Consider the following 19,927-nt stretch of genomic DNA (forward strand, 5'->3'; position numbering starts at 1 on the left):
AATTATTTAGCTTTTTTTGATCCACCCCTTTCATTCTTTGGATTTGAATTTTTTCAATCATGGAACTCATCATTACATGTGGGTTTTATCTAGGGTGGTCTGCAAACAAATATAGCCTGCCTATATGTAGACTGACATCCACCCATCATGGCAGTTTGATATGTGCATAACTCCTCCAAAGAGCCAGCCCACTGCTCGCATCAGGGCCGAGGACTCTTGAGATGGTGCTGTGATGATTTCAGAAAGCTGTGCATGGCACCCTTGCATAGAAAAGCACAGAGATCCATTGATGACATCAATGGGTATAAAAATGGATATATAAAAGAAATGGAAAGGTTTTGTTTAAAAAATGTGTTAGCATGCTAATAAAGGGAAACGAGGAATCAGGGAAGGCAAAATATTAGCAGATTAAACTACAGCTTTAAACATTTTCAAAATATTCCTTGACCTGGATGGCTGAAAGCCTTCATAGACATATTATTACTGGCAAGAATTCTGTAAAACCAATGCTGAAATATAACCAGAAAACTTGAAGATTACATAGATCACCTATGCGTCAACCTCAGATGCCAAGATCAGCTCATACCTTGTGGTTCATATCTTCCCTTGTCACTAAGCCAGATTTTGGAGACATTTTATAAACAACTGCTAAATCAAAGAGTGAGACATACCTATTATGACTGAAGAGTGGCTGAATTTAGAACCCAAAAAACTAGCTTAGTACCCTTAGAACCAGGTCAGAAAAATTGACCATTACACTCTAATGTGCAGATGAGCTGAAGGCGCTGCTTGTATGAGTGCTGCAATGTTTTGCAGAATACATAGCAAGTCAAGGTGTTTTTCAATTATCAGTAATAGATAAAAGAAATGGGCCATAGGAACAATAGTGAGAACTAAAACAGGGTATGGCCTGAATTCTTCATAGGTGGGGGCAGCATTGTAAAGAACTTAATATTAATCGGTGACTAGGGTTTGAAGAGCTAATCATAATTTCTTTATATGTGAAGCCTGGTGAAATGAGTCAGCCCTTCCTTTTACACTTTGGATATGCCAAAAATAAGATCTAATTGCCATAATTCTCAATGCGGTTACTGTCCATCTAGAAGTTTTGGGTTTTCACACCCATCTGCCTGTTCCAGTATTTCTAGTTCCATTCCCAAAATACAAAATGTAAAAAAAATCCATCAGGGACTACTTCATAATGGCCACAGCATGTGAATCAGGCCTTCAAGTGCATACATCTCACTACCAGAGTCCACAAGAGATATAAGGGCTATACTATACTGTATATCATAAGGGCACATGTTAGAGGTTAAGTGCTTGGAGGTGGGGTTGGTGGAAGACTGTTGAGTAAGACTGTTAAGAATTCAAGGCAGGGAGAGTTAAGGGTTAGGTAGGTGTTTTAGTGTAGAGGATAAGTTGCTAGGCAGCACCAATTCACACAGGTTCCCATTGCCAGGAGCCTCAAACTAAAAACTACCATACGATCATATTTCTATGGACAAATTGCAATATCTGTAGTCATCCTCTTTTTGGCGACTCTTGAAGACATGTCAAATATGTCCAATAATGAGTACATTAGACAGTTGGAGGTACGAGTTATCACTCTCTACAAGGTTTTTAAAAACAGTAAGCACAAACAGGATAAAGTCAAGAAAATCAAAGCCATTAGTAGTATGTCTGTGTGAGCTAGCCACATTTCTCCAATGAAATCTATTTTATATCAACGATCTACTGTACAAATTAAAATTAGAGCTACTATCGTCAATTCTGACAATAATATTACTGAAATGTTAGCTCCTTTCCTCTTCCTTCTTTGACCCTACATTAATTTGTGTTTTACTTACAACTTAATAGCCACCCCACAAACTACTAACAGTGGTGTCACTGGCTGCTGATCTACTGTCATTGGATTGTAAGTCAGTGAAGGTGTCATAACAGAGCAAGTTAAAGTGCAAGAGACTACACCATACACCTGAAATTGTGTAGCTCTCTCATTGTCAGCTGCCTATCCTTGCGCAAGTAAGCTACTGTCTATAAGGGGGAACTCTGGGGAGTCTGATGTAAGGGGGGATACTAGGCACGAAGTCCCCAGCATCCGCCTTACATCAGAGTCCCCAGCATCGCCCCTTACATCAGAGTCCCCAGAATTCCCCCTTACATCAGAGTCCCCAGAATTCCCCCTTACATCAGAGTCCCCAGAATTCCCCCTTACATCAGAGTCCCCAGAATTCCCCCTTACATCAGAGTCCCCCCTTACATCCAAGTCCTTAGGACTCTGATGTAAAGAGTGTCTCTGGGGACGCTGACATAAGGGGAAACTCTGGATACTCTGATGTAAGGGAAAACTCTGGGGACTCTGGACACTTACCCTTACATCAGGGTCCTCAGTGTCCTCTCTTACATCAGTGATGCAAGGATGGACACTAATGTGAGTTCGACTTGTATTTTTGAGTTCATATATACTAGTCTCTCTTAAAAGAAATGTAAGATAGTTATTGATTTTCCTTTAAAATAAGCTAGTAGAGTGACTAAGCTGCACTCTTGATTCCAATAGTGACAAAACACGATGAGGCAGAGTCTGCAGATGTAATTTGAAGGAGCTTATTAGTCTTAGCCCGAGATGCTCCCTTGTGTAAGTACCTCAGCTGGTATTGATGGACAGACAAGCTGCAGGAGGAGAAAGATATGCCAAGAGCTGTGCCTGAGTTGTACATATCCATATAGTGCTAATGAGCACTCAAGATGTGAGTTAAGAGTGTTGTATTTTAATGTTATTAAACTTGAGGATTTTACACTATATGTAGTTTTTTTTATTCCAGTTGAATTAATGATGGAGGTCTATGAATCAATGATGGAGAGTTAATAACAGCAGTATATTTATCTGAAGTAAGGTTACCAAATTTTCAAAATGAAATCCGGGGCCACCCTATTGACCACGCCCACTTTCAACCATACCCATAAACCATGCCTCCATCAAGCAATTGGTTACAGACTTGTGAAAAACATTTATGTATTAGTAAAAATGTGGTGTGCTTAGCACACTGCCCACTGAACACATGTAGCCAATAAAGTTGGTTTTGCTTCAGTGTATGGCTTTTAGTGTGTGGGTAACACACTACAAGCCATATTAAAGATAAAAAATAATAGTGCTCACAATATAAAAGGTGTCAGATTGCTTTTCTGTGGGCAAATATCCCACACACAGTCCAGTCCATGTTAGTCATCAAGCAATATTTTCTTTATGTGTGTCCTATAACAAACATGATAAATTAAAGGGAAAAGGTTGTAACTGGTATTAGGATTTATTGCTGTCAGTGTCTTTAAACTTGTGCACGGCTGAAAATTCATTTAGTTTCGTTTGTATTCAGATTTTTTTTTCATTTTCTTAAGTTTGGATCCATTCGATATTCGGAATTTGGAATTCAAATCGATCTGAAGTTTTTATTTTTTCTGAATTCAGATCTCTTTAAATCTATTTGAATGGCCCCTGGTAATGCACCGTGTCACCATGATGATGAGGCCAGGTCCGCCGCCACACACCGATGAACAGCGGCCGCAAGTGACACGTCTGCTCCGGAATGTAAACAAAGGCGTGGAGCAAGTCGTGACATAATGGGACTTATTATACCCCTTTGTTTACATTCCGTGACAGCTGTCTGTCCCCTAATAGAGTGTAAAGGAAGGGGTGGAACAAGTCCCGTGATGTCATGACTCGCTCTGCCCCTTTGTTTACATTCAGGAGCAGAGCTGTCATAAGCGGCGAGAGTTCACTGGGTTCACGTGGCGGTGGGGATTTTTTCTTTCGAGTCAGCGAGTGGCGGGCATTGTGATTGACGAGGGTCTACATTGCTAGACAACGTGATTGATCTAGGGGTTACATCAATTGGGGGGGTGGGGTGGAATAAAGGACTTGTCGTGTTTTTTTTCAACTAAAGGACTAAAGGAGCACAGTGTGATGTGTTTATTTACTATTTTACTGTCATTTGGTGATTGAGTAGGGGTAACAATGACCCTTTACTCATTCACGATGGGGGGGGGGGGGGGCACCGGGAAATTAATAGGGGTAACAACTGCCCCTTACTCATTCACGATGGGGGGGGGGGGCAGCATCTGGGGGCAACACCCAGATTCAGATAAGTCCCCTTGCCTGCAGACTCCCACAAGCCCCGGGCCAGGGTTGTGGGGAAGAGGCCCTTGTCCTCATACCCTCCTCCCCTTTCCTGCTCTGCCAGTCTGCTGCTCGAATCAAAGGTCTGGTAATGGATTCTTGTTTTTTTTTTGGGGGGGGGGGAATGGGGTCCCCCCTAAAATACCTACCAGACCTAGAGGATCTGGTATAAAATGGGGGGGACTCCACAGTTCTTTTTTTTCTATTTTCAAGTTTACCAACATTAGTTCATTCTTTGGGACATTCAGACAAAATTCGGATGCATACGAATTGTGGTTATCAAAAATTCGGATACGTTTGAATTCGTTATTTGATTCACTCCGACGTTTAGATGCATTCGAATGACCGAAATTGCTGTTCGATCAGTTGCGTGTAGCAGAAGGAGAGGACGTGTCGTGGGGGGTCAGTTTGGATGCAAAGATGTTAAAATGGAGTGAGTGGTCTTTTATGATTGTGCACTGGGGGATTGGTGGAGAGGAAATGGGATAGGCGCATGGCGGATCAGAAGTCAAGAGGTCCGTATTCCGGTTGGGTGCGGAGGGCATGGATGGAGGGCCACTCCGAGCTCTTCAAGAGGTGCATGGCTTTATAGATACCCAAGTCCCTCAGGGTCGAGTATGTGTGGAGCCCCTTACCTGGGGGAAAGGAGGGATTATTAAGTATGGGGAAGAGAGGAGAAGGAGAAGAAGAGAGGGAGCCCTTGGCGAAGACCATACTTGCTAATTTTAGTGTGGGTCCGATAGTAGGATGCGAGCGTATTTGGGGAGTTGGTGGTTCTAGGCTCCAAGGGAGGTTGGCCCGCGGCACTTCAACGAGGGATTGTTCTATCTCGATCCAAAGTTTGGAGGGAGAGTGATGGTTCCCGTCAACTATACGGGCTAAGTCCGTGGCAATATAGTATTGGTATACATCCGGAAGGGACATCCCCCCTAAATGCTTAGGTCTCCGCAGGATGTCATAACTCAATCTGGGTGGTTTACGGAGCCACACGAACTCCGTAAAGGCCGTTCATATGCTGCGAAAGAAGGATAGGGGGATGTGTATTGGCAGTGTTTGGAGAGGATACAGTAGGTGTGGAAGGATAGATTGTTTCAGGATATTGCAGCGCCCCGTCCAGGAAAAGGAATTTGGGCCCATGTAGCTAAGTCAGATTTTATACGTGAAAGCAATGGAGGAAAATTCAAAGTGAACGTGTGGGAAAGGTCTTTGGGAAGAAATATACCCAAGTACTTGATGGCGTTAAGTGCCTACAATATACTGAGCCAAGATATGTATACAGTCATTAAGTCAGACTTCTGATATGCATACTTTCTATGGACTAGTGATGAGGCTGTGTTTGGTTCGAACCCAGTTTGCCCAAGCCCACTCAGAACTCTGACCGCCACCTCCGCCGCATTTCCCACCTTGCAGCTATACATTACAAGGGGGCAGAGAACATTTACCCTGCAACTGCTGCACTAATTGGGTCGGGCGCTCAGAGTTTTGAGCGGGCTTGGACGAACTCACACAAACTGGGTTTGCACCAATCTCAGCCTCATCTCTACTCTGAATCAGTGACTCTGAAAGTGTTCAAACTATCAGATCAGAATGCCATCCAGGCAACCAAAAACGTCAAATGTATAGTTCAGCAATGGCAACCTCCATATTTTTCTCAGAAAAGGTTTCCTTTAAGACAATCAGTAACTGCGTTTGTAAAGATGATTTACTAAATCAGAATGCAGCAGTGATCGCCAACGTGATTTCAAGGGCTGCAAAAATTCAGAGTGTACTTTGTTAATATTTACTACTAGATCTTAGATTTTAAAAATAGGCAATAATTGACAAAGAGTGCCCAATGACATTGACATTATGATAACGCTTTTTGTAGATTAGATAGGCAAGTTCTTTCTGGGTATATAAGCAGGGAACATACGCATGTCTCCACAATCTCCACACAAAGGTGGAAACCAGTAGTCAAAATGAAGTTCCTAATTCTTGCTCTTGTCTGCCTTCAACTCTCAGAAGGGGTTGTTAAGTGAGTATATATGGATATATATTTAATCACTTTGATGCAGTTTGCCAGCTCAACATGTATTGCAGAATGTGAATTTATGTTTTAACTAGACAGATTACCAAACTACATACAGATGATAGCTGTAAACAGCGATGTTAGGAACAATTCCCCTTTATTTGAAAATAAAGACACGTTTTGACATTAAGTTGCCAGTTTTTTTTTTTCATTTAAAAAACAACTAATTGTTGTTTTTTTAATAACTATTAGTTGTTGTTTTTAACAACGGTGATTCCTGCATTTTAGTAAGATTTATTTGTGGCTAATTAACTTCCTAATTTAATTGTGGCTAAAATTCCTGCGCTATACATGCCTGTAATGTGTACATTAATTAAAAGTTTATTATTTCATTTGTAAGAAACTTCACTATGTTTTGAACCCAAAACATGATAAATGGGAAAAATCATAGAATATAATGTGTACTTTATATATGCAGTAGTGCTAGTTGTTTGAAAACGATCACTTGCTAAACTGTAAAACTATCATATTTTTTTGCTTTACATTATGTGATTTGTAAAAGACCATAAAGACAAAAGTTAGCCTTGTTTGTACCCCCGTAAAAAAACAATATATGGATATATTTCATATCATAATGAATGTCAAGAATCGATAGGCCCATGACTGAGAAGTGTATACTGCTCTGGTCCATTTGTGGGAAGAGCTATGAGAGAAGAAGTAGTTGAGCATAATGGTTACTGAGTTTGGCAAGCCTGATAATTCATAACTTATAGTTATGATGAGCAACCGATGAGCTAATTTTTGTATTGGTATATGACCTGGAATGTATCAAGCTAGTACTTGTCTAAGGAAAATCATTGGAACACTGGGTGACCCTAAAATCATACTGTGTAGGGCCCCATCAGACACATGATGACTGTATGAGACCTGTTCATCTCATTAAGAAGTTCTATTATACAGAGCAATGTTTGTCACTTCTTAGTGTGTACTTATTCAGTTAATTTTGCTTTGCCTTTCATAACGTCTGATATTTTTCCTGCAGAGTGCCCCTAAAAAGGTTTAAGTCCATGAGGCAGGTGATGCAAGAACATGGAATTAAAGCCCCATATGTTGATCCAGCTACAAAGTATTACAACAATTTTGCCACTGCTTTTGAGCCTCTGGCAAACTACATGGATGTAAGTATCTGTGGACACTAAGTTGACTGTTGTCATGCATTTTGTATTGTCTGGGTGCAATATTTTTGTATGTGTTTCTATTTAAAGTGCTTTAAACAAATGATGCTTGTACAGTTTATTCTTCATGTAGAAGTGGGTGGCTGAAAGGCAGTGCCTGAAGTATTTTAAAATGTTAAGGGCCTATTCACACGATTGTGTATTTGTTACATACCTTAGTGTAATGCAGTGCCATTCATTCTGATAGCACCCCAACAAATCTTGCTGCTGGAAGTGCATTGCAGTGCTGTGCAGCGCATGGCAGCACCCTGATGTGTGTGTTGGTGCACTCCCATATGGTACCATTGTGGTGCATTAACGAGCATGTGCTAACACACTGCATTGGTGTAAATTTTCCCGTGATATTCTCCTGTCTGGTTAAAGTAGAATTCCAGCCTAACAGCTTGTGGTTAGTTTCTTTGTCCCTCTTGGGGTGCTATACTCCCCCTTCCTGTCCCATTTTTAGTAATCACAATGACAGAGAGTGAGGAGAGATCCAGAGTCTGACAGCAGTCAATAGAACAGGAGTTGACGGTGGTAAGTTTCCCCTCACTTTGGAGATATATATATATTTCCAGCATGGGCACACACAGATTATAGCATCAGTATCTAAACATTGCATCTAACAATTTTGTTATTCTATCAAAAAACAAAAAAGTTGTGGTGGCCTTTCAGATTCTATAAAAAATGGGGTGGGCTTTCTGAAGTAAGATCATTACATAGTAATAACATAATTATAGGCCTCCTCACATTATTTCTATGCACGGGCTGATGGCAGCCTTGTTGTTCGTAGGAATAGCATGTTCATTACTTGGTTACTTACTAATGGTAAAATTTGGCCCCATCTAGCCCCATAGACTTACAAGTGGCTACACCCTTCACATCCATGGTAATTCATGAAATGCATGGATTTTTATTGCTTTCCTGAGTAATTATTTTCTTTCTCTGTAGATGTCTTACTATGGTGAGATCAGCATAGGAACTCCTGCTCAGAACTTCCTTGTTCTGTTTGACACTGGATCTTCCAACTTGTGGGTACCCTCAACCAACTGTCAGAGCCAGGCCTGCAGTAAGTAAATGACATAATCAACTGTGACAAAAACATGTCACCTTAACTTTTCTATCTGCTCTGCAATATTAATGTAGAACTGTGGCCTCCCATTAAAAAATGAAATGTGCTGCATCACTTAAGGGTATCTGCAATGACAGTTTTCTCTTAGTCCACCTGCTAAGTCCCACAAATATCTGCTGATCCTGCCAGTGATGTCCATCTAATGCAGCTTCCTGTTATGGCGTGGAGGCAAAGCTGCACTGCTCCTGAATTTAGAGCAGAGTTGCCACTCTACAGTGGAATGAGAAAATGTTGTCGGGAATGTGGCTATCAGCATAGTCACTGCTCATTCACATGCTGAGTCAGGGAAGGTAGGGGGTTTTGTTCTATTTGATACGGGATCTTCCAACTTGTGGGTACCCTCCACCAACTGTCAGAGCCAGGCCTGCAGTAAGTAAAGGACATAATCAACTGTGTAAAAAAACTGTGACAAAAACATGTCACCTTAACTTTTCTATCTGCTCTGCAATATTAATGTAGAACTGTGGCCTCCCATTAAAAAATTAAATGTGCTGCAACACTTCTAATATTTTTTTACTTTAATTATTGCAATGCTGTTTCAAATTTGATATATTTTAAACAAAATGTTTTCCCCTCCAGCCAACCACCCTCTATTTAACCCCAGCCAGTCTTCCACCTATTCTTCAAACCAGCAGCAGTTCTCTCTGCAGTATGGCACTGGTAGCCTGACTGGAATCCTTGGATATGACACTGTGCAGGTATGTGTATATTTAAAAAATACATATGAATTATTATTATTTTTTATTATTATAATTAAGTATAAGAAATGTTTACAGAAAGTGATGCTAATTCTAAAACTTATTTCTAAATGTGTACAGATCCAGAATATAGCTATTTCCCAGCAAGAATTTGGCTTGAGTGTAACCGAGCCTGGAACCAACTTTGTCTATGCTCAGTTTGATGGTATTTTGGGTCTTGCTTACCCATCTATTGCTGAGGGCGGAGCTACCACTGTGATGCAAAACCTGATTCAACAGAATCTCATCAACCAGCCTTTATTTGGATTCTACCTTAGTGGGTATGTGTTTTTCATATTGGCTCACGTTATTCTGTTTTACACAGTAATTATATTTATTGGCATAATTTTTGCATATGTTTTTGCAGAGAGAACACACAGAATGGTGGTGAAGTTGCTTTTGGTGGTGTTGACCAAAATTACTACTCTGGACAGATTTATTGGACTCCCGTGACCTCTGAAACATACTGGCAAATTGGAATCCAAGGGTATTTTTAATTTTTGGGTTAACTTTATAATAAAGATGATCAAATCAGAAAAAAGTCTGACATACTCTTAGTAAGTGTCCTTGTATTTTCAAATTATTCAGCCATCTGAGAGGAAATCAATTGAAGGGGAACATGTAACAAATATAAAATAGGTGTTATCCCAATTTGGCTGCAAAAGTGGAAATACACTTAATAAACATACTTATATAGCTAGCGAATCCCACGTTGGGCTCCGCCCGATGCTCTAGTGCTGTACACCCTTGCCACCATCTTTCTTTATGTCATTGGGAGCTGGTTGTTTCTTCCTGGTTGTTGCAGCCACCCCCCGATGATGTGGAGGCAGATCCATCTTCTGTGCTGTATGGAAGATGATGCCTCCTGGGATATAGGTACAACATGGGTATCCCAGAAGGTTTCAGGAGGAGGTTGATATGTCACACTTTTCTAGGCAAGAATTGAGGCAGGGGGGCGAGTGGAATGCAAATAAAGAAAAAATGGTAAATAAAGACAAAGAATTAATATAAGCTTTGGCTTTTAATATTGTGGAATGGGGAGGATTACAATGGGACAAAATGTATTTTTTTGCTGAAAGGTCCGCTTTAATGCATTATTAAGAAAGGTTTTGGCTTTATTCTTAGTACATAACTATACAATGTGGTTGATGATGATATAAAAATGCATATATTTTATTTCAGATTCTCTGTTAGTGGACAAGCTACTGGTTGGTGTAGCCAAGGATGTCAGGGTATTGTGGATACTGGTACTTCTCTGCTGACCGCTCCTCAATCAGTCTTCTCCTCCCTAATGCAAAGCATTGGTGCCCAACAAGATCAGAATGGACAGGTAGGTTAAAAAAGCCTAAAATTTAATAAAAAAGATTTTCATTGACATATTAGTCCCAGATCCTACTTTGGTAATATTCTTTGTATGTTTAAGGCTGGCATTTAATCTTTTATATATTGCCTGCCCTCTATCACTTAACTTTCTAATATGTTTAAAGAGTTTTCTAAAACGTGTGAATATCTTCAAAAGCCATCACAGTTTGTTGTAGGGAATAAAAAAGGTATTGTATAACAATTGCAAGTATGAAGGTAATCCCCACTGTAAAGTCTCTCTGTTGCCTGGTCCATGTAAAAAGAGTTCATATAACAGTCACTCGTGATACAAAAATTCTGACATGTTTCACGCCATACATGCTTGGTTGTAATATCAAATGCTTCTATGACTAAGCATGTATAGTGTGCAGCATGTCAGGTTTTCTGTATGACCTGAACATGTTGTATGAGCCTCTCTTAATAAAGACCTGTCAGAAAAGACACCTTGTTACTTGTCTATTGTGTGACTCCAAGCCATAATCTACTGCTGGAGTGGCTTTGTTAACGTAATTTATTGGTTAATGTATAACGATTGTTTGTTGTTTTCTCCAAATCACAGTATGCTGTCAGCTGTAGCAACATCCAGAGTCTTCCCACCATCAGTTTCACCATCAGTGGAGTTTCCTTCCCACTTCCACCATCTGCCTATGTTCTTCAGGTAATCATCTATTAGTAATAACATACAGTATGTTGCTGCAAAAGAATACTACTGTTTAAAATTGCTTAAAATATATATCTTTTTTTTACTCTTAGCAAAACAGTGGCTACTGCACTATTGGCATCGAGCCTACCTACCTGCCTTCTCAGAGTGGACAGCCTCTCTGGATTCTGGGTGATGTCTTCCTCCGTCAATACTATTCCGTCTATGATCTGGGCAACAATCAAGTTGGTTTTGCTGCTGCTGCATAAACAAATTGCTCTCCTTACTGGCATAATGCCTAATTTCTGCAGTCCTTCCATGTATTTTGCAGCACAAATACCTATATCCCATATTCTGTAGCTTTGTATGTGAGAAGTTCAAAAAGATGCAATCTTGAAAGTCTGATGCTTTGCAGTTGATAATAAAATGAATAAAACAATTAAGTAATCAGTAGAATGTGCCTGGTGTTCTATTTGCTTGGAGAGCATATAACAATTACAAGTACAGTATAAGCAGTATATGCATATTTGTAACTAGGGGGCATCATGGGTATGTATTTGTAAGGCATACGAGATAAATGTCTATCTTCAAGGTTTTCATTCATTCAGACGATAGGGTATTAAAAACAACTGGATTTAAGTATTTATGAAAATGTTTCACCATTCTTTTAGGTGACTTGCTTAGTAAAAGTACAGGTAAACCTACTATGTAAAAATAATCTTTTATTGCAATATCATTTCATGAGCATAAAAATTGCATCTCAATTGATATTGTCCTCAGTACAACAATAGCAGTTCCTTTTAGCTTGAGCTGCGCTTCCCCCAACTTCTGCTTAGGGACCGTACACACAGTTACATCCTGATGCCCTGTCCGTGGAGCTACATGTCCTTTGAGTACTTGCGCAACTCATCTAATGTGCATGCTTCCGTTTTCATGGAGTTCTGACACATGGACACGGAGATGGGTGGATCTCAATTGCCCTGCTACTTTGTGCAGCTTGTGCGGTGGACAGAGTGGACACCAGGATTTGTGTAGTCCTAGTGGGGTAGCGAACACACTGTGGTTCCTCCATGAAAAGCCAACTGGTAAAAGAAGCCACTGTAAAAATGGGTGTAATCACCATGAAAACACTATAGAATCCTCTTTAAAAAGGAAGCCAGTGGAGAAAAAAGCATGAGACAATACAATTTGTAAGGAAGGCTATTCGATATGCATTTCATTCAAATTGGTTAAATAACACTTTAAAGCTGAACTCCAGTCTTAACTTTAGTCTTGCACAGTTCTCCAGGCTCCTCTACTGTACTGAAATTGCTTACTCTGACTTTGCAGCACACTGTGAGCTTCTCACAGTATGCAATAGATGCTGCATCAGCCATTTCCTGGCTGAAGGGTGTACAGCATCATTGTTTTGCTTGGGACTACAGATCCCAAAGATCAGCCCCCAAATGTTTTGCTTTGGACTACAGATCCCAAAGCTCAGCCCCTAGATGTAGAGCTTATCTCAAGGACGAGCCCAAATGTAAAGCTTTGCAAAACTTTATTTCTATTTGTTGTCTAGTTCTGCAGTAAAGCTCAAGGAAACTGACCCAGTTGCATTTAAAGTACTTTACTTGGCTGAAATGTTGCGTGCACAAACTTAGTTACAGAAGAAGCAAAATAAAACAAAACATACATACAGTACAGGCTGATATTAACAAACAAACATACATACACATGCACATACACTCACTACACTATCCTTTATAGTACATGTAATGTTTTTTTAGAGAAAGAAAACACCTAAAATACTTAGCTTCCAGCTGCAGATTCCGTAAATAAAGAACAGGACTTCTTGGCAATTAAGCGTTCGCAGGAAAATGGCTTCTGGTTACAGTCTCTGGTGTCTAAGTCCTTTGTTTCAGAGCTCCATGGTGAGTACTTTCTTGGTCGGAATGATGTCCTCTCTTGCTCAAAGCTCCATTCTGTTGAAGTACCCCTCTGTTGAAGTCCCAAATTCACCTTTGGGCTGCAGGCAATTGGCAGCCCATCTGTGGGCGGTGCCCCTCAAAACTTGTATGAGAGTTCGCTTTCCTACCTCTAGTTAGCAGCAGAGCATCAAGAATTGCCATCAGTAATAATAAGCCTTAACCAGCCTAGGCGTGCATGTTTATGTAAAGTTTCCCCATAACACTGTCCCATTGTGAGTACACTGGATTCGAATAATAGGGAAACAATACAGGGTAGCCATACCATTATCAAAAACCAGTTTGGTCTGTTTAGAAGGCACCCTTCATTTTGAGAAACCAGCTCTCATTCAACAGGCAAGCAGACCACGTGTTTCCTTTTGTAAGCTCCCTGTGCGTGCCTGAGAAACCCATTAGCATATTCACATGTGCACAGGTGTACTTTATACACTATATATATATATATATATATATGTATATACACACACAAACACAACACAATCATCTAGCTCTTTTTAATCCACGCCTTTCATTCTTTGGATTTGAGTTTTTTCAATCATGAAAGCTCGTCATTACATGTGGGCTTTATCTAGTGTGGTCTGCAAACAAATATAGCCTGCCTATATGTAGACTGACATCCACCCACCAATGCATATCGATATGCGCATAACTCCTCCGAAGCGCCAGCCCACTGCTTGTTTTAGGGCCGAGGGCTCTTGAGAGTACTGGAGGCATGGTGCTGTGATGATTTCAGAAAGCTGTGCACGGCACAATTGCATAGAAAAGCACAGATATCCATTGATGACATCAATGGGTATAAAAATGGATATATAATAGAAATGGAAAGGCTTTATTTAAAAATTTGTTAGCATGCTAATAAAGGGGAAAGGAGGAATCAGGGAAGGCAAAATATTGTCAGATTAAACTACACTTTTAAACATTATCAAAATATTCCTTGACCTGGATGGCTGAAAACCTTCATAGACATATTATTACTGGCAAGAATACTGTAAAACCAATGCTGAAATATAACCAGAAAACTTGAAGATTACATAGATCACCTATGCGTCAACCTCAGATGCCAAGATCAGCTCATACCTTGTGGTTCATATCTTCCCTTGTCACTAAGCCAGATTTTGGAGACATTTTATAAACAACTGCTAAATCAAAGAGTGAGACAGACCTATTATGACTGAAGAGTGGCTGAATTTAGAACCCAAACAACTAGCTTAGTACTCTGAGAACCAGGTCAGAAAAGTTGACCATTTCACTCTAATGTGCAGATGAGCTGAAGATGCTGCTTGTATGAGTGCTGCAATGTTTTGCAGAATACATAGCAAGTCAAGGTGCTTTTCAATTATCAGTAATAGATAAAAGAAATGAGCCATAGGAACAATAGTGAGAACTAAAATGGGTTATGGCCTGAAATCTTCATAGATGGGGGCAGCATTGCAAAGAACCTAATATTAATCGGTGACTAGGGTTTGAAGAGCTAACCATAATTTCTTTTTATGTGAAGCCTGGTGAAATGAGTCAGCCCTTTCTTTTACATCTTGGATACTCCAAAAATGAGATCTCATTGCCATAATTCTCAATGTTGTTACTGTCCATCTGGAAGTTTTGGGTTTTCTCGCCTGTTCCAGTATTCTACTTTCATTCCCAAAACACAAAATAAAAAAAAAATCCATTGGTGACTACTTCATAATGGCCACAGCATGTGAATCAGGCCTTCAAGTGCATAAATCTCACTAGCAGAGTCCTCAAGAGCTATAAAGCTTATATTTTATATCATAAAGGCACACGTTAGAGGTTAAGTGCTTGGAGGTGGGGTTGGTGGAAGAAGCTTGAGTGTGAAGAGACTTAAGGGCAGTGGTTCTCAACCTTTCTAGGGCCGGGACCCCTTGGTAACATTTGCCAAGTTGTGGTGACCCCCAAAGGTAAAATTTAGGGATGACGCGGCTGCTGCAGCGACATCTGGAGGCGTGGCAGGAGAACTGACACTGCTGTGCTAGGAGAGAGCTGAGGAGGACTCTCACCTTGCACAGCGACCCACAGGTTGAGAACCACTGCTATAGGCAAAGACAGGACCGGGCTCTGCAGCTGGAACTAGAAGAATTGGATTTAAAGTGTGTGGCTATATAACGTATGAGGTACATACTCCGCAGTACTGTCACTGATAGGGATGGGCTCGTGCGTGTTCGCATCTCCACGTGCCGAGCCCGCCAGGAAGCTGACAGTGCGCAGCGCCAATCACAGGCACTGAGACATTTCCCGATCTCTGCAGCTGCGGACTGGGAAAATGGAATGCATAGCTAGAAGTGTGTTTTACATATTTTTTTGCTTGAATACATACATATTGCAACCGCCATCTGCTGCTGGAGAACATCAGGTCCCCCTCTGCTGATTGGCAGCATCAGAGTGCGGGTGCAATAGCTAGTTTGCTATTGGCTTTTGCAAAGTGAAATAGCCAATAGGAATCTAGCTATGCATTCCTATGGTGGGGTTTTTTTTCTGACTTACGGCAGCCCCCGATTTAAAAAAAAACAAAAAAACAGAGCAGAGAAAGGTCCCACCCTTTCCGGGAGAAATTGTTTCTCTCCCGGTGGCCGAGAGAATAATATTACTGAAATGTTAGCTCATTTCCTCTTCCTTCTTTGACCCTACATAAATATGTGTTTTACTTACAACTTAATAGCCACCCCACAAACTACTGTGAGTTGTGCCATTGGCTGGTGAGCTGCTGTCATTGGATTGTAAGACAGCGAAGGTGTCATAACCGAGCAAGTTAAAGTTAAAGAGATTACACCATACACCTGAACTTGTGTGGCTCTTGAACCAGGGAGAGGCTGATAATAATAACCCTTATAGGTAATTTTCCATAGTCAGCTGCCTATCCTTGCCCAAGTAAGCTACTGTCTGTAAGGGGGAACTCTGTGGAGTCTGATGTAAGGGGCGACACTAAGCACTGAGTCCCCAGCATTCGCCCTTACATCAGAGTCCCCATAATTCCCCCTTACATCAGAGTCCCCATAATTCCCCCTTACATCAGAGTCCCCTCTTACATCCTAGTCTTTAGTACTCTGATGTAAAGGGACTCTCTGGGGACACTGACAAAAGGGGGGATTCTGGATACTCTGATGTAAGGGCGGATGCTCTGGACGCTGAGTCCCCCCTTACAGCAGGGTCCCCAGTTTCCTTCTTACATCAGTGTCTGATGCAAGGAGGGACACTGATGTGAGTTTGACTGGTATTTTTGAGTTAATATGGTAAACTCATTTAAAATATGGGTGTGCATTTATGGAAAGGTGTGCAATTTCAGTGCTTGCCATAGGTGCTTATTTTCTGTAGTTACGCCTCTGACTGAGAGCCTAGGAAGCTGTCAATTATAGTCAATGCTGTTGTGTACTAGTTGGGAGTTCACTGAACCTGAATATACTGTGTTTTAAAGTTCACTGAAACCAGACTTACTGGCAAATCCATGTTCAATGATGTTGCGTCACCCAGGATCCCCTGTGCTTTGTTTACATCATCATGGAATAGTGATCTATCATTTACAGGGTTTCACAAAAGGGTGAAGAGTTTGGAGAAGGTCAGAGAAGTGAACAATCTAGGACAGCGGTGGCGAACCTATGGCACGCGTGCCAGAGTGGAACTTCACCCGTTTGTGAATAGCCCTGTTAGTGACAGGAGTGCAGTGGGTTAACACCGTCAGTCAGTGTGATTCATGCAGATTACAATGCTGGACAGTGTGATTGATTGATTACAATGGGAGACATCTTTTTTTGTGTCTTTTATTTCATTTAAAGGACTTTTTCATGGTGTCGGTGTGTTTAATTTAGTTGGAATGTGTATTAACCCCTTCGTGACTGACGACGTACAGTGTACGTCGCCAGCATCGGGGCTGTTTAAACAGACTCCCGGCGACTTTTGCCGCCGGGACTCTGTTTAAACTTGTAGAGCCGACTGTCGGCTTTACAACAGAAGCGATCCTGGTGACTTACCTGTCGCCAGATCGCTTCTGCGTCCTGAAGAAGAAGCCGCCCCCCCCGCCGGACACCGCCGCCGTGCTTCCCGGGCTCCAGGGGTTAAGGGGCACTATTGTATCCCTGTACTTATTCCCTGTGAGGGGGGATAAACATATGGGGGCCTGCTTCCTATCTTCTCCCTCAACTTTGGGACAATTTGCTTTGCAAAGGGAGAAGGCCACTACATTGTACTCTTCTGTAATTTCAGGTGCAGATTTACAATGATATTAAATGTTCAGGTTTTTTTTTTTATGCATGGGAGGCCCACACTTACGCAAATCCTGCATTATTTTTGTTTAAAATTTTTCAATTGCTTGTTCTTTAGTTGGTCCCCACATCCCCATCAGGGTGCCTCTATCAGGTTGCCGGCTGCCGTGGAGACACCCTTGCAAGCATGTTCCCGGCTGTTCCCACAACTAGCTGTGTGTGTCCATAGGCACACACAGCGTGTGGCAGGCCATGCCCCTCCTCTCCTCCCAATATACTGACTGATGGCAGATGGAGCCTATGGCTCCTCTGCTCTCAGTATCCTCCCCGCAACCAGTAAGTAAGGGGAACGGTGGATAGCTTCAGGGACTGGCAGCGGTGACAAGTCTTCACAGGTAAGTGTGCGTGTGTGTGTGTGTGGGGAACACAAAAAAGTACTGGGCATTTTTTACCTGAATGCATTCGCTGCATTCAGGTAAAAAATGCCCAGTACTACTTTAAAGCGGACCTTTACACTCAAAAATCAAATTCTACCAATGCATCCCTTTCTGTATGATCATTAACCACTTGCTGACCGGGGTGGCCCTTCCTGTTCAGGCCATTTTTCTGTATTCAGCACTGTGGTACTTTGACTGACATTTATTCCGTCATGCAACGCTGTACTGAAATGAATTTTATACAATTTTTTGGGACAGATAGAGCTTTATTTTGGTGGTATTTAATCACCACTGGGGTTTTTATTTTTTACTATATAATGAAGTACCGAAAATTTGGAAAGAAAAACTGTTTTCCCTACGTTATGGTATTATTACCCAAATTTTTGGTAAAACATAAAAGATGGGGTCACTTTGGGTAAATAGACACCAAACATGTCAAGCTTTAAAATTGTGTGCGTCCACGAACTCACAAAAACTACCATACCCAAAATTGGCCATAGGCGACGCTTTAAAAGCTTTTACCGCTCATCCATTTAGTGTTATCAGTGATTGATGGCCGAGAATTATTGCTCTCACTGCGACGTTCGCGGCGATATGTAACATGTGCGGCTTAATGGATGCAATCATCGTTTATGCACTTAGGCGCACTCGACGCATGTTTGCATGTGTCTGTGGGGGGCGGGGGACTTAAAAAAATGTTTAACATTTTTTTTATTACCTTTATATGTGACTTAATTTTTTTAATATTTTTTGTAACTAATTCTTTTAAACATTTTTTTCACTTAACTTTTATTACTATCACATAGGGGACTAACAAGCCCCCTTTGTGATAGCCAATTTCTAGTGACAGGTCCTCTTTATGGAGACATCAGGGGTTTATAAGACCCCTAATGTCACCTAGGGACACCCAGAGAAGCTGATGAAGCAAACACTTGCTTCACCAGCTTCTCTCCGGTTTCTGTACCGGAGAGTGACACTGAATGCAGGAAGTGATGTAATACACATCACTGCCTGCATTCCGAAGAGGAGGAGAAGTTCAAACAAAGCTTGTGTACTGAGCTCCGTTTGATCTCAGGTCGCAGAGCTGCCGGAGGGGGGAGCACACCCGCACGCATATTACAAGCGACGCCCGAACGCTTGTATGTAAACAGCCATCGCTGGCTGTTTACATTCCAGGCTGATTTCCCGCTCGAGCACGAGCGGGCCGGGATGGGACGTTTAAAAACGCCCACCCGCATTCAAGAAGCCGCTGTCCGGCCATTTAATTACAACGGTCGGACAGCAGGTGGTTAATAATAACATAGACATGTCAGGTGGAAAATGCTGTGATTGTGAAATAATTACACTTGCAGAGCATTCACTTCCTGCTTTCAAAGTGCAAATTACTTCAGTTTGCCAATGTAGTGCACACTGGGATTGCCTTGTCATCAGCAGAGCATTGCTGGGAAATCTCATCTGTAATCTCGCGAGATCTCAGGGAAAGGCATTTTCCTCCCCTGAGATGATGTGCATGGTCACATGTCCTAGTTGCATGTCTCGTCACATGTGCCAGAAATCAAGGAAGTAATAAGAGACCTAGTAATCTGCCCTTAATAAACATGGCCTCTGCCAGAAGACAGCAGAAGAAAATGGAAATAAGGTATGCAAAGAATAGAAAGCCGACAATTATCTAGAAGTATGTGTTTGTAGATTGTCATTACTAAACATTTCTAAAGGTGTGTTTGTTGTTATTTTAAAGATATGGGTAAGGGTCCGCTTTAAGGCATCCCCAAGCATATTTTTTCAAGGAATTATGTATTTTTTAATGTTGCCCTTTGATCCACAATTAAAGACCCTTTCCCTGCTGAACAGTATCTGTTCATTTTTATTTTTGTAGTGATACATGTACCCCTTGGCAGTGCCCAGCTCCCCATGCCCTTTTTGACAATAGCTTTCCTAATAGCTTGTTAGCCCCCTATGTGATGTAAGTCCCCTGCCCCCACGTACACGCACACAAACACGCTTCGGGTGTGCTTACATGCATAAATGAACATTGCGCCACACATGTTACA

The 19,927-nt window shown here is 41.4% G+C and overlaps 1 protein-coding gene across 1 annotated transcript; it reads left to right on the top strand.

Annotated features, from left to right (window-relative positions):
• The first annotated feature begins 6,033 nt into the window (after positions 1–6,033).
• Positions 6,034–11,714, top strand: LOC108804878 (gastricsin-like). The gene is made up of 9 exons (XM_018576791.1): positions 6,034–6,185; positions 7,222–7,357; positions 8,345–8,462; positions 9,105–9,223; positions 9,344–9,543; positions 9,630–9,749; positions 10,445–10,592; positions 11,184–11,282; positions 11,378–11,714. The coding sequence occupies exons 1-9, from the start codon at positions 6,130–6,132 to the stop codon at positions 11,531–11,533; spliced, it is 1,152 nt and encodes a 383-aa protein (XP_018432293.1). The 5' UTR covers positions 6,034–6,129; the 3' UTR covers positions 11,534–11,714.
• The last annotated feature ends 8,213 nt before the right edge of the window (positions 11,715–19,927 follow it).

The sequence above is a fragment of the Nanorana parkeri genome, unplaced genomic scaffold (assembly GCF_000935625.1).
Source record: "Nanorana parkeri isolate BGI_ZX_2015 unplaced genomic scaffold, ASM93562v1 scaffold77, whole genome shotgun sequence".
Classification (NCBI taxonomy): domain Eukaryota; kingdom Metazoa; phylum Chordata; class Amphibia; order Anura; family Dicroglossidae; genus Nanorana; species Nanorana parkeri.

Bases quoted from the DNA above. Each gene is read 5' to 3' on its own strand.
- LOC108804878 (XM_018576791.1), top strand. From the start codon at position 6,130: ATGAAGTTCCTAATTCTTGCTCTTGTCTGCCTTCAACTCTCAGAAGGG. The intron at 9,544-9,629 runs GTATGTGTTTTT...ATGTTTTTGCAG, and splicing joins TTTGGATTCTACCTTAGTGG to AGAGAACACACAGAATGGTG. The intron at 9,750-10,444 runs GTATTTTTAATT...ATTTTATTTCAG, and splicing joins TGGCAAATTGGAATCCAAGG to ATTCTCTGTTAGTGGACAAG.